General features: G+C 50.8%; 8 protein-coding genes across 8 annotated transcripts; 5 read left to right on the plus strand and 3 right to left on the minus strand.

Annotated features, from left to right (window-relative positions):
- Window positions 1–244: 244 nt before the first annotated feature.
- On the plus strand, window positions 245–2,645 carry ASPGLDRAFT_50688 (amine oxidase). Its single transcript, XM_022547363.1, has 4 exons — window positions 245–650; window positions 703–1,282; window positions 1,335–2,246; window positions 2,306–2,645. Exons 1-4 carry the CDS (start codon window positions 339–341, stop codon window positions 2,536–2,538), a joined length of 2,037 nt encoding a protein of 678 aa, XP_022397855.1. The 5' UTR covers window positions 245–338; the 3' UTR covers window positions 2,539–2,645.
- ASPGLDRAFT_60467 (putative cyclopropane-fatty-acyl-phospholipid synthase) lies at window positions 2,619–4,744 on the minus strand. Its single transcript, XM_022548438.1, has 4 exons — window positions 4,607–4,744; window positions 3,964–4,450; window positions 3,163–3,914; window positions 2,619–3,108 (listed from the first exon to the last, which is right to left on the minus strand). Exons 1-4 carry the CDS (start codon window positions 4,715–4,717, stop codon window positions 2,896–2,898), a joined length of 1,563 nt encoding a protein of 520 aa, XP_022397856.1. The 5' UTR covers window positions 4,718–4,744; the 3' UTR covers window positions 2,619–2,895.
- A 122-nt stretch (window positions 4,745–4,866) lies between these two features.
- ASPGLDRAFT_50690 (uncharacterized protein) lies at window positions 4,867–5,897 on the plus strand. The gene is made up of 3 exons (XM_022547364.1): window positions 4,867–5,009; window positions 5,064–5,366; window positions 5,464–5,897. The coding sequence occupies exons 1-3, from the start codon at window positions 4,968–4,970 to the stop codon at window positions 5,653–5,655; spliced, it is 537 nt and encodes a 178-aa protein (XP_022397857.1). The 5' UTR covers window positions 4,867–4,967; the 3' UTR covers window positions 5,656–5,897.
- A 105-nt stretch (window positions 5,898–6,002) lies between these two features.
- Window positions 6,003–7,918, minus strand: ASPGLDRAFT_50691 (uncharacterized protein). The gene is made up of 3 exons (XM_022547365.1): window positions 7,392–7,918; window positions 7,114–7,338; window positions 6,003–7,053 (listed from the first exon to the last, which is right to left on the minus strand). Exons 1-3 carry the CDS (start codon window positions 7,624–7,626, stop codon window positions 6,290–6,292), a joined length of 1,224 nt encoding a protein of 407 aa, XP_022397858.1. The 5' UTR covers window positions 7,627–7,918; the 3' UTR covers window positions 6,003–6,289.
- A 387-nt stretch (window positions 7,919–8,305) lies between these two features.
- On the plus strand, window positions 8,306–9,101 carry ASPGLDRAFT_28402 (tropomyosin; the record flags this gene model as incomplete). The annotated part of the gene is made up of 3 exons (XM_022543754.1): window positions 8,306–8,323; window positions 8,526–8,830; window positions 8,939–9,101. 3 exons carry the CDS (start codon window positions 8,306–8,308, stop codon window positions 9,099–9,101), a joined length of 486 nt encoding a protein of 161 aa, XP_022397859.1.
- Window positions 9,102–9,460: 359 nt separating this feature from the next.
- On the minus strand, window positions 9,461–10,189 carry ASPGLDRAFT_133320 (rRNA-processing protein RRP17; the record flags this gene model as incomplete). The annotated part of the gene is made up of 2 exons (XM_022541199.1): window positions 9,461–9,946; window positions 10,013–10,189. 2 exons carry the CDS (start codon window positions 10,187–10,189, stop codon window positions 9,461–9,463), a joined length of 663 nt encoding a protein of 220 aa, XP_022397860.1.
- A 130-nt stretch (window positions 10,190–10,319) lies between these two features.
- Window positions 10,320–11,608, plus strand: ASPGLDRAFT_50694 (Ac45/VOA1 transmembrane domain-containing protein). Its single transcript, XM_022547366.1, has 5 exons — window positions 10,320–10,502; window positions 10,575–10,873; window positions 10,928–11,032; window positions 11,086–11,310; window positions 11,361–11,608. The coding sequence occupies exons 1-5, from the start codon at window positions 10,408–10,410 to the stop codon at window positions 11,498–11,500; spliced, it is 864 nt and encodes a 287-aa protein (XP_022397861.1). The 5' UTR covers window positions 10,320–10,407; the 3' UTR covers window positions 11,501–11,608.
- Window positions 11,609–11,738: 130 nt separating this feature from the next.
- Window positions 11,739–13,393, plus strand: ASPGLDRAFT_50695 (uncharacterized protein). Its single transcript, XM_022547367.1, has one exon. It carries the CDS (start codon window positions 12,087–12,089, stop codon window positions 13,206–13,208), a length of 1,122 nt encoding a protein of 373 aa, XP_022397862.1. The 5' UTR covers window positions 11,739–12,086; the 3' UTR covers window positions 13,209–13,393.
- The last annotated feature ends 50 nt before the right edge of the window (window positions 13,394–13,443 follow it).

Below are 13,443 nucleotides of genomic sequence, written 5' to 3' on the forward strand. Positions count from 1 at the left end.
AACCCCAGTCCTACCCCAGTGACTGAATGAACATCCGCGCCAATCCAAGCGCCGCTTGCTCTCGGGCCCGGAATTCCTGGCTGTACTTACTCTTTCTTTTCACTGTGATATGGCTCCGATGGACGCCGGACGCGGTCGACCCGCTCCGCTCGTTTACCCAAAATGGCAGGTCCATCCAGAAGGCCGATATGCTCTGATATACTGCATGGCATGGGGGTGCAGTGCAAGGTATTTAAGTAGCTAACTGTCCTGCTCAATTGAACAATCTTTTGAATCTTGATTATCATCTCTCTCACAAAGGTTCACCCTTGACCCAATATATATCTTGTCCCTATACAATGCCTTCAACAAACCTTCATCCCTTCGACCCGATCACCCCCGGGGAGATTCAGCTAGCTGTTCGAGTTTTGCAGGCAGCCTTTCCTGGGGTATCACTGCGGTACAAGAAGATTGACCTGCAGGAACCTATTAAAGCAGATGTAATCCCATACATCGAAGCAGAGAGATTACGACAGCCTTTACCATCCAGGCCAGCTCGTATTCTGCTCACTTATTTCAACCGTCTCGACAATGGATCGTTCTACAAAGCGTTATTGAACGCGGATACCAGGTCAATCATCTACGCAAAGGAGATGCCCAAAGAGGTGCAAGTACGTTCCCGTCTCTATGTCTTGTCCATGTGACTGTACTGACAGACGATAGGCACCCGTTGACATCGACGAACTAGCCGATATCGAAGACCTCTGCATGCGCCATCCCACAGTACAGGCTGAAATCGAGAGACTCAAGCTCCCGCCAGGGATAACCGTCTGCAATGACCCCTGGATGTACGGCACAGATGACGCCAATGAAACACGACGCCTCTTCCAGTGCTTCATGTATATGGTTGAAGTCGAACATCCTCAGAACAACCATTACTCCCTGCCATGCAAATTCTCGCCTGTGTTTGACGGCACCACGCACGAACTTGTCCGCATGGACTATCTTCCTGGTGGCGCGGATACTGCCGCTGTGGAAACGCAGCCTTGGAAGCCTGTCAAGGCTGTGCAATATGCGCATGAGCTTTTGGATGAACCGCTTAGACAGGATCTTAAGCCCTATATTGCGCAGCAGCCTGAGGGGCCGTCTTTTAATGTCGACGGCAACCTGGTATCTTGGCAGAAATGGCGGTTCAGAGTAGGGTTCAATAGCCGTGAGGGTCTTGTCATTCATAATGTGACATACGATGACCGCAATTTGTTATATCGTCTTTCTGTCTCGGAGATGACTGTTCCTTATGGAGGTGAGAGCCCTACTATCAGGAGAGTCAAAAGTGAATATTGCTAATGGGATAGACCCCCGCGCACCTTACCACCGAAAGCAAGCCTTTGACGTCGGCGACGTTGGCTTTGGCCTAAACGCCAACCAACTATCCCTAGGTTGCGACTGCCTCGGCCACATCAAATACTTCGACGGCTACAGAGCCGATTCCAAAGGCAACCCCGTGCAAATGCAAAACGTAATCTGCATGCACGAGCAAGACAACGGCCTCCAACACAAACACACCAACTACCGCACCGGCGCCGCAACCGTCGTGCGCAACCGCCAACTCGTCCTCCAAATCATCTGCACAGTCGCCAACTACGAATACATCTTCGCATACATCTTCGACCAAGCCGCAAACGTGGAACTCGAAGTCCGCGCCACAGGCATCCTCTCCACCGTCCCCTTCGACAACCATAACGGCGAGACAGTCCCCTGGGGCACGAACGTCGGACCAGGCGTCATGGCCCCCTTCCACCAGCACATGTTTTCTCTCAGAATCGACCCAGCCATCGACGGCTACAACAATACGATCTACTACGAAGATAGCATTCCCCTCCCAGAAGACGACGAGACAAACCCCTATGGCGTAGGCTACATAACCAACCAAACCACTCTCTGCACATCGGGCACCGCAGACACAGATATCTCGCGGCACCGCGTCTTCAAAATCCGGAACGACTCTATTAAAAACCCCATCACCTATAAACCAGTCGCGTATAAGCTCATGACGGCGCCGAGTCAGATGATGCTAGCTAGCAAGAAGTCGCTGGGGTGGCAGAGGGCTATGTTTGCTAGTAAGCCGATTTGGGTTACGAAGTATCGGGATGAGGAGTTGTTTGCGGCGGGGGAGTTCACGAATCAGTCGAGACGGTCGGAAGGTGTTGAGACGTGGGTTGCTAGGAATGATGAGACGGAGAATAAGGATGTGGTGCTGTGGCATAGTATGACCCCCTTTCTTTCCCTTTTAACCATGCTTGGACGAATGTTAATGGCAATGCAGCCTTCGGTTTAACACATAACCCCCGCGTTGAAGACTTCCCCGTCATGCCCATGGAGAAGATCAGTGTTATGCTACGGCCGGACGGGTTTTTTACTAAGAATCCCGCGTTGGATGTACCGCAGTCGTCGCAGGGGTTCAACAAGTCTACTCTTCATAAGGAGGCTAGCCCTGCGGCTGCAGGCGCATGCTGCGGCGGTGGTGGTAGGGCTAAGTTGTTCAAGAGGATTGAATAGTTAAATGACAGGCGCCTGAATAAAAATGACATGGGGATACGTTGGGTTAATGTATATAGCTTCTACTTTTATTGGAGAATTAACCATCACAAATTCATTACGACATATCTTCTGTCATCGAGATACATTGCCCTCCAGCTCATCGAGCCATGGAGGGTATATAGATCCGAACAATCATACATGTAGCTTCATCATTTTTTCCTCATTCCCATATTGATTTTCCTTATTTTTCACCCGATCCTTTGACAAATTATTCCATAAATCACAGTGCACATTCTGTACTTTAGTTGTTGTGTTGTCGACGTTACCGCGAGTTATCATAACAATTCACGGGACGGACAAGAACGCCTAGTCCATTTATTTGGCAACAGTAGGCACGTGAGCGCTAGGGACGCTGCCGTTGCCAACGGTGTCAATGGAGGTCTGGCGGGCTCCGGTGAGGCCGTACTGCGAGTTGATACCCTCAACACGGTGGGTGGAGTTGATGTTCTTGACGAGGGCGATCTGCCAGCAGGTAGCACCACCCTGGCGGGAAGTGATGGTGGAGGCAGCAAGGAAGTACTCCCAGATCTAAACAACGTTAGTCTCATGCTGATGAATCTTATGTGGGAAAAGGGATCTTACGCGGAACCATCTCTTGCCGTACTTGGCCTCGACATTCTCACGGTTGCCCATCCAGTTACGGTACCACCGCCAGAGAGTGGCAGAGTAGTGAACGCCAATGGTGTCAATACCCTTGATCTCAAAACCGGAACCCTCGAGTTTGTCGACAACGAAGCCAAGAGGAGTGCTAGCGTCGGCACCGGGGAAGATGTACTTGTTCATGAAAAGACCCCAGATGAGATCCTCGTATTGCCAAGACTTGCGGAGACCAGCGATCTGCAGGAAGAAGACACCGTCATCATCAAGCATGTCGTAGACCTGGGACAAGAAGCTGGAGAAGTGGCGCACACCGACGTGCTCAGCCATCTCAAGACAGGTGATCTTCTTGTAGCCTCCGGAGACACGGGGAGCATCACGGTAGTCCAAGCAGTGAATGCGGCTTTGAGAGTCTTCGATACCGGCGTTGCGGAGACCATTGTTACCCCAGGCAGTCTGGTTACGACCAAGAGTGATACCAGTAACGTGAGCGCCATAGTGGACCGAAGCGTACTTGGCCAGGGTACCCCAGCCACAGCCAAGGTCGAGAACGGTGTCGCCAGGCTTAAGACCAATCTTCTCGCAAACAACGGCAAGCTTGTTGTCTTGGAGCTCCTCAAGAGTCTCCTCTCTGTTGATGTCACCGATCAGACCGGAGGTGTAGATCATGCGAGGGCCCAAGAACCAAGCATAGAAGTCGTCGCCTCTGTCATAGTGGTCACGGACCTGTTCCTCATCTAAAAAGCGTCAGAATAATCCTATTATCATTCAACCGGTATTTCTTACCCTGAGAACGAGAGTGGATCAGCAACTCGGGAATGAAACCAAACAGGAAGTGCTTGTAGAGACCCATGGTGAAGCGGAAATTGGCCCAGTCGTGACGGAACTCGAGACACTCAAGAGCATCACCCTTGAAGTCAACCTCGCCATTGAAGTACTTCTCGTAGAAGACCTCCATGGGAATCTTGCTCTTGCCGCGGTAGGCAGCACGGTCATGCTCGCTGTGGAACTGAAGGTAGTGCTCGACGGGACGACCAGCGTACTTGGCCTTCTCGTTCTTACGGGGAGAGACGGAGGAAGCAATGGTCCAGTAGGCCATCAGAATGGGGATCGTGGTAAAAATAGCGAAGAAGATGGTGGTGTAGAAACCACCGCCAACCTGGCGAGCCAGGTACCACGGAATGAGCACGAGCAGAGAGAAGAGCAGGATGTTGGAGAAGCCATCGCTGCCGGGAGAGTCGGCGGGAACGGGAGCATTCTTGATAGCAGGGTACTGCAATGAGAAAAATAGCAGTTAGTTTCCGCGTACCTTAACGCATGAGTGTCAACTCCGTAGCCGTAGCTAAAACCGGAATCCAAGCCAGCCCGGACCAGGCCAATTGGCGTCCACACAGAGTATTCACCAGCAAACAAACTAGAGAAAGCTTACCGTTGTCGTCCGCACACCACATGGGTCCGCGGGAGTGATGCAAGAAGCCGGAGGAGTCTCGATGAACTCGAACTCCTCAGGAGACTCGGGGTGAATCTTCTCCGTCGTCATGGCTGAGGTGACGATGAGAGGAGAAGGGGGGGGAGAGAAGAAGTGCCAGAAAGCAATTGCAAAGGCTGACACGGTGTTGTTTTTAAAGAGAGAGAAATATGAGACGAAGGAGAGGGACACGGAACAGGAACCAGTTCCAGGGGCGGTGAGCCGCGGCGATCCCGTGCCAGCTCCGACGTCCAGTATATCGCTGCCAACTTTCGATTAACCAGCGCAACATATAATTCTCATTTCAAAGAAAGTCTTCAGGATGACAGCTAAGATTGCTTGCATTGCCGTTATCGGGAAAGCTGTATGATATCATCATCCCTGCAACAGAAAAGATCACTGCTAACAGTTGCCAAAGGATAACCCTCTCCACATCTCACTATTTCCTCCTTATACAGACTCAACTATTGAATTCAACTTCTTATTGAACTCATGTCTTGATATCTTTGACATTCATCAAAAGCAGACTGCTATCAGTCAAGACCTGGGCCTATTACATGCAGTCGATGAAAGATTAGCAGCCTACGGTTGGTTAACAACCACTGGCGTCAAATTCCTGGTAATGGTGGATTTAATGGGGCAACAAGTACCCATCGGCGCAGAAAAGTCCAAAGGTGCTGGCGCTGCCATGAGTGGATTGAGAGATGGCAACCTCAAACCGGTATGTCCACACTTGTGACTCCGCGTTGGCAGACGGAGTCGCGATAGTCCACTATCTTCTAGAAGCTGTGAGTGTCGTTATTAACAGACTTATACAGGCCTTTCACGCTCTGCAAACTGCCTACATCCAGCTCTTGCAGAACCCCTTCTACTCCCCTGATGACCATCTTCCTCTAGCCAAGAATGCGGCTGTACCAACCTCGACATCTCAGGAGATCACAAATAAAAAGTTTATCAGCGAAGTTAAGAGGATTGGTGAATCCTGGGCTCCGGGTATGGCTGCAGTCTGAGAGCTGGTGTTTGCGTTGAATGATTGAATTCCAGTGTTTTCGGCGTTCGGGGATGGACAAAGTTTATGGAGTATTGGTTGTATGAATATGAATGATCAAACTACGGTTTACGTATGGACGAGTTCCAGTTGATGGCCACCAAAGTACTTTCTTTAGATTACCTATATCGTGTAATTCAAGTCTTTGCTGTCCTCTACATAGTACGGAGTACAAATGCGATTGTCCGGACCGTCCGTGCCGCGGTTCCTCGGAATGGAGTCCCACGGTTGCTATGGAGTTCCTGAAACAGAACAACAGCTTGCGAGTCCTAATAATAACACTCTACAGTTGATAGTCCGGAATAATTTCTCCACAACAAATTGTCCGTGAAATATAATTGACTGCTCACTCATACCTAATACGTAGTAGTTATCGTTCGCCATGCTGATACCAAAATAGTGATACACAAATTTCCCTTGATGAAGATCATAAACCAATAATCATTTGTCAAAAACAGATAAACGCCATAAGTCCTGTCCTGTCGACACGCATAATTACCACCCAAACCATAAACTGGAAAAACCAGAAGAACAATGTAAAAAAAGGATACCGATCCAAATTCGCCTAGAATGCCATAAAAAGTTTTGTCGCTCGCTCATAGAGCTAACTGGAAGTTGAGCGCCTCGTCATCCTCGCCGAAGGTAGGAAGGGGTTCCGGGATGGTTTCCGCCTGACTCTGTTCATCGTCGAAGCAACCGACAGCCTTGCAGCGAAGCCACATCTCCGATCCGAAAGGCGGCGTTCCGTAGAGCTGCATATACGTATCGGGGGACAAGATGTTCTTGGGTGCTGGCTGTTTCGCAGTAGTCGACGGCTTACCATGCAGTCTGGTGGAGACTTCTCTGCCTTTGGAGTAGCCAACGGTGGTCTTGGAGTTTGCGACAGCAGCACTATGGCGCATAGAAGACGGATTTGCAGGAGCCCTGGGTTTTCTCGTATGAATGGACGAACTGATTCGGGGTCGGGACGCAGCTCTGGTTCGTGGGCCCGAAGGTTCGGGGGCTGACAACGCTGCCGCTGCATCCCGGGCTCGTAGAGTCGAAACGTTGCTGTATTTGACTTTTGGGGTAGGGACCTTCACTCGACGGGGTTCAATGCGGCGTTTCGATGCCTCCTTCATGGGCTCCATTTCGTTGGCTTCCTCAAACCCAATACTGTCGATTTGCTTGAGAATCATTTCGTCCATCATCTTGTCCTGGGCGATCGAAGCTTCCTTGTACTTTCGTTCCCGCTTGGTAAGTCCGTCGCTTCCAACTTCGTTGTTTCCGTAGGTGCTCTCCAATCCACGCGCGAGGTTCTCCGGTCTGAACTGAGGGAAAGTGGTGTCGTATTTAATGTCGTCCGGGAGGTCCGGGAGCTCTGTACGCAGCCGAGAGTCAGCGGCTAACCGGATAATGATTTATAATTGTAATCTCTCACCTTTAGGCTTGGGTGGCATGTATTCGATATCCGGCACATCATCCTGGATCGACTTTGCCGCTGTCTCAGGCTCACTTTGCTGTACGAAGGGAGCAATCTTCTTCACTTTCTGCGTCGACGTTCTCCTGTTGGTCCTCTCGGGCTTGCTCGTGCCAATAGGAGCTGGGGTCTTTGCCTTGGCATTAGTCGTTTTCATACCCAGCGGCGCTCGTTGACGGTTCTCTGCTATATCCTCAGTCAATACCATGACTCCCCATTGCCTTCAGAAGTGCCCTTACGCAGAGGAGTAACAAACGCATCCTTGGCCGGCTTCAAGTTTTCATTCCCTTTTCCAGTCGCCTTCACAGTCTTCTTTCCAAAAGCCAACGGCCCATTCTCGTCGTTCAGCGGGACCTTGAACGGGGTCTTGGGAGCTCGTGCGCCGGGAGTCTTTGTGCCTTGATTCAACGGTTTTCCAGCTGCCACGGTCTGGTGGGCATGCACCAAATTCTCCTGGTCTCGCACAGCCAGCATGGTGGGTTATCGAACAAACGGGAATGGGCGATCGTGACTTAGCGTATCGGTGGGCTCGCTTTGAGGGGAGGGAATCGTAAATAATGGATCGAATGTCTCTGGGCGTGGACTCGAAGGCGTCGGAGTGGGAACGGGTCGAAATATTAATTGCAATAGTTAGTGGCGTTTTTCGGTGGCCAGTGTGCTGGAGCTGGAGTGCATTGTCTGAAGTACAGTCAAAGAAGGTCCTGGACTTTTGGGAGGGTGTTTTCTTTCCCAGCGGCGTCGTTGCCCGTGGAGACAAAAACAAGGCGATCCTTTGGTAAGAGCCGCCAGGAGGAGCCATGGGACTGACGGGGGCGTATGGTAACGGTATTACCACCCCCTCCCCTTAGAAAATAGGAGAAGCCAGACGCTCTCGACCATTCAGCCACTGCGGTCAACCACACCGCCTTGCAAAGGGAGCGGACACTAGTACGGTATTTAATACACCCTCCCATCCCTTCGTCCAATCCCTCCACGTTGACAGCTTTCCCTTTCTTATTCTACTCCGTCCCGTACTTGTACACTGGTTTGTCGCTGAGCGAAGGCCGGAAATTATCCATCACTACCATCTACACTTTTCCTCGTTGATCGCCTCTTTACACCACATACATATTCCTCGCTTCTTGCAGATAAACCTTCTTTTACCACCGCAAAAATGGATAAGATCAAGGAGGTGAGTCGCTGCATTCCCCCCTGCTCGGCGGGGTAGCTGTGAGCAGCCCCGATGCACATGCACAACTTCCCTCTTGCACCATTTCCCGACATTTCATCGTGGGAAGAGCAGATTTGCTCAGGGAAGTTAACATGGAGCCGAAATTCACTCCTGGATAATTATAAACGATGAAAACGGGATGCTGACGGATGGCCGTGTCTAGAGAATGAACACACTCCGTCTGGAGGCCGAAGACGCCCAGGAGAAGGCCGAGGAGCTCAAGGCCAAGGTTAGAACTATGGAGCAGGAGAACTTGGCCAAGGAGCAGGAAATCACATCCCTCAACCACCGGAACCAACTCCTGGAAGGTGAGGTTGAGAAGATGGAGACTACGCTCAAGGAGGCCAAGGATGCCGCCAACCAGAGCGCTCAGCATGACACTCAGAACGAGGCTTTGCAGAGACGCCTGCAGATCTTGGAAGAGGAGGCTGAGGAGGCTGACCGGAATTTGCGGGAGACAAATGAAAAGTATGCTTTATCTCTGATACCGATTACCCCCCCTCACCCTATCCATGCTTTCCCCTTGCATCCCTTCCGCGTGTCGACGCATTTACTAACCCTGTTCTCTCACCACAGGCTCCGCCAAACCGACGTCAAGGCTGGTCACTACGAACGCAAGGTGCAGGCGCTCGAGGCTTCTCGTGACCAGTGGGAGAGCAAGTACGAGGAGATGGCGAAGAAGCATGCCGAATTGCAGAAGGACCTGCACGACCTCGAGGTCTCCATCAGCAACGTCTAAGAACGGATCTGGGTACGGGCGTAAGAGTGTCGGGAGATGCGGGATTCAGCCTCTTTTTTCATCAAATATACTTTTATTCTCGTGTGTGCATTTTACAGCTTGTTCATTAACCTCGTGTGTGTTGGCAGAGGATAATCAACTCTCGCCGTTAAAGCTGGGGCATATTCTTCTTATGCAACTCGCCCCATCTTCCCGCGGATTATTCCCCTCCTTGTCTTGTGAACTTGACACTTCTCTGTGTTTTCTTTTATAGGGTACATATAGTATATCTAATTAAGCTTCTTTGTGACGCTGAATATTGAATCAGTATAAGCACAACTTCTTTTATGGCATGGTATCGACAGGTTCTAGTGGTATCATTATTCTTCGCCGCGTCGCCCTCTTGCCTTTCTGGCCTTGGAATACCGTTGCTTCGCCTGGTTGAGCTTTCGTTCCTCCTTGCTTTCGTAACGGAACTTCTTTTTCTTCTTCTTGGGGTTGTCCGTCTGCGGTCTTTTCTTTAGAGCTTTCGAATTGGCGTCCTCGGACGTCTGCTGTGCCTTTTTATCCTCGTCTTGGTCCGATTCGTCATCTGACTGTTCTTGCTTCCCGTAATTGAGCAGGCCTTCTCTCGACGGATCCATCTCCTCTACCGTCACAGTAGTGTATTTATCCTCGTCGATGTATTCGGCCTCGTAGTCCACAGCAGGTGGCTCCGCGAATCCCTCCCATTCCTCATCCTCGCCCTCATTGCCCTCGTTCCCGGAATCGTTCGACTCATTCTCGTTTTCTTCAATGAGCATCTTGAGTTGTCGTTGATGCTCTTCGAATGCCCGTTCGTATTCCGCTTTCCGTTCGTCCCGGACCTGTACACATTGCATTGCGGTTAGTTTTTTTGTTCTTTACTATTCCTCAACCAGAGAGCTTCGTACCCTTTTCCGGTAATCTATCCGTTCTTCCCGTGCCCGCTTCTCTGCGACGTCCTGTGCATGTTTCACGCGCTGCAGCCTTCGCTTGCGAAAGCCTGTGAGGAATTGTTGTCGGGCGTCTGTGTCGAAGTTGATTTCTTCAGGTTGGTTCGCGACCTTGCGCTTTTTGTTTGGTCCCATATTGCTTTATGTTTTGAATTGAATGTAGAAAAGGACGTGAAATAAATCTGATAGATCTCCGTAAAAAAAGCAGAAATTGCCTAACGGGTCGGCGATTGGCTCGACCGCCTCCAAGCGGTGAATATCCACCTGGCGCCAACATCATCGGAGCTGGTCCCGGAACCATCAATCGACGGACAGTATCTAAAGGACTCCTATATCGACATTCTCTTGACAATATGCATTTCAGTGGATTGGGCCTCCTCGCGCTGGGAGCAGCAACGGCCAGCGCGTTCCGCGATACGTCGCCCTTCTTCCTGGCATCGACCTCAGAGTACGTCGCGAAGCGAATCTCCTGCGGGTTAGAACTTAGCTTTGAGTGACTGACGGTAATAACACTAATTAGGATCCTCTTACCATCGTCGAATCTCGCACTGTCTACGTCGTTGCTGAATGATCTCGGATCGCATTTGAACTCCTGCCCATCGGACTACTATGTCGTCGCTTACCAGCCGGGTGTGCATAGCACCGATTTCGCAACTCGCAAGTCGGCCCCTCGTCTCGGGGCGAAGATGACCGGCACGGATGAGGCGATTCGGTCGACTTCGTCGATTCATGAGGTTTCCGGCGTGATGGATGCGAAGGAGGTTCAGAATATGATTGGAAATGCTTGTGGGGCGGAGACTACCGTTATTGATGCTTCGAGTGAGTGGATGTTAGTCGGCAGATGACGGTGGATTGGTATTGACAGTGGTGTAGCTGGTTCTCACCCGTCGTCTTTTGGCGACGCTCCGCGCGTTATCGCTGTTGACTTCCCTATGCTTTCTTTGGGCCCTGACCGGGCACAGCAGCTTTCTGATAACGGTTCGTGCGGTTACAATGGCGATGTATTCTGTGTTGGTGCTGACGAGTACTAGATGGCTTCCTTTCCGACATTATCGACCGTATTCCCTCGTCGAAGAAGTACACGCTTCTCTACGTGACATCGCCGCGAGAATTCGAGGACACTGTCTACAGACCCGATGATGAATCCTACCAGGAGCCTCTCCGCACAGAATTGAAGCGTGACTATTCGGACTACACCAGGCAGGATTCGTCGTCTAAAAAGACTCTCTTTCGAGAGTATCAATATCTCACTCCAGGTATGTTCCTACAGTCATTTCTGAGTGTACCATATACTGACCGTTAATAGGCCTGTTCATGGGCTTGTTTGCTGTTTTCGTCTGCATTATGATCCTGTACGTCGGAATCCAAGCCCTCTTGAGCTTGGAAGTGCCCTATGCGGCGTTCGAGAAGGATACTTTCTCCGCTGTGCAGAAGAAACAGCAGTGATCTGGTCTTAGGTGTTTGATTTTTTGCGTATGCATGCGTTTTTGCCCAATTCATTTATCTGATTGCTTGTTATGTACTGTATGATATATTATAACCTGATGCATGACCATAACATCTTCAATTGTAGCACTATAGATATCACGTGTAGTAGCCTCAGGCAGCGATCTGTCACGGGGCAACCAACCGGTCAAACAATCACCTTGTCGCATCGTCGCATTTGCAACACCACGCTTCTTATCTGGCTTATACTGCTGATATGGAGTAATCCTCTTGTTCTCGATTGGATTTGAGGCATAACTACCCCACGTTCTGCCATAATTGGCGTGCCATCGTCCTGCACCTTAGTGCTTATTTATTGACGATCTGTTTGGGCCCAATCGTGCATGAATTGTCAAGCACCATCCTCCATATCGGGTTTCGACGCATGTCCATGCAAGACCTAAGGATTCCAGAGTCGCACTATCTGATTTCGAATCTGGCCGTTATCTCTAGAGTTGGATAAGGTTATCGCAAATGCCCTTCTGTTTGCTCCACCATTGAGAGACATACATACCGGCATACCATACCACATCCACAGCACTACGGCATGAGATTATCACCGGCGGGGCCCAGGGCATCCCGCGCACTATTACTCTTCCTAGCCATTGCCTTGCTAGCCCGGCTATCAACAGCCCAAGACACAACAGACGCCAACGATGCCGCAACCACCGATGATGCTACCGCAACAGCGACATCCGAAACAACAGGTACAGGAACAAGTACCACCGACTCCTCGACCTCGTCTTCGACCGAATCCTCAACGACATCATCATCATCGTCAACGAGCAGCAGTTACCCCACCGTAACCGTCCCACCGACAGCTGGTGCGCCTTATATGCAGACATCTAGCACCCCGGAGGGGGCTGTCTTCATTGCTGTCGGTGCGGTACTGGGGTTTCTAGGACTCGCGGTCCTGGCATGGCGCGGGTTGGTTGCGTGGTCTGTGAATCGGTCTGTTCGGCAGCAGGCTGCTGCGATGCAGTCGTCTGAGAAGAGGGGGTTGCTGAGAAGTAGGAGGAGGAGGTCATCCGTACGGTCGAAGTCGAGGTCCAGATCTCGATCGGGGTCGGTGCCTAGGGGACATTTACCGAGTGGTAATTTAGATAATGGGCCGACTGGAAACGCAGCCGGAGGATACGATCGTCACCACCACCGCCGTCGAAGCGGAAGCGGAAGTCGCGGACCCCCAAGGATGAGAGAAGTCCCGGGCTCAAGCAACGCGCTATTCTTCTCCCCAACCGCCGGCGCAAGCATGCACAGCGGAAAACACCCAAGCCAACACCATTCAGGCTATGGCTACGGTCACGGCTACGGCACCGCAAGCACCAGCACACCCCGTCCAAGCACCGGCCCAGTCCCAACAAGTGCAAGTTTAAGCGCAAGTGAACGATACCAACCACCTTACAAAGGAAAACGTGCATACCCTCCTCCACCGCGCGCGCGGAATATCCCAATAGTCAGTCCGCCCGTTTCACCGAATTCACGGCCTACGGGTGCTGGTGGCTACATGGGTCCGAGTCGCTCGAGGCCGTTGTCTGGCGATAGTATGTCGAGTGGTAGTTTGAATCCGAATCAGGCGTCGCCGCCGCAGGGGAGGGCGCCGAGTGAGTATTTAGAGGATTTGTTTGATGGTCATGCGAGGCCGGGACCGGATTGGGATCGGAGGTGATGTTGGTATTTATGGGGTTTGTTATGATGATATATGAAAGTCATGTCTATTTTAATGCAGTGTTGGAATATTATGAGGATGATAACTATGAGTATGTGCTGGTCCATGATCTTGAATGCTATGCTTTCAATAAAATTTGACTAGCAACTATTCTGACAGACTCTGTCAATACCTCATCAGAGCACGATTACCCTCAGTAAAAAAAAAAAAAAAAAAAAAAAAAAAAAAAAAAAAA

Source organism: Aspergillus glaucus (assembly GCF_001890805.1).
Source record: "Aspergillus glaucus CBS 516.65 unplaced genomic scaffold ASPGLscaffold_20, whole genome shotgun sequence".
Taxonomy (NCBI): domain Eukaryota; kingdom Fungi; phylum Ascomycota; class Eurotiomycetes; order Eurotiales; family Aspergillaceae; genus Aspergillus; species Aspergillus glaucus.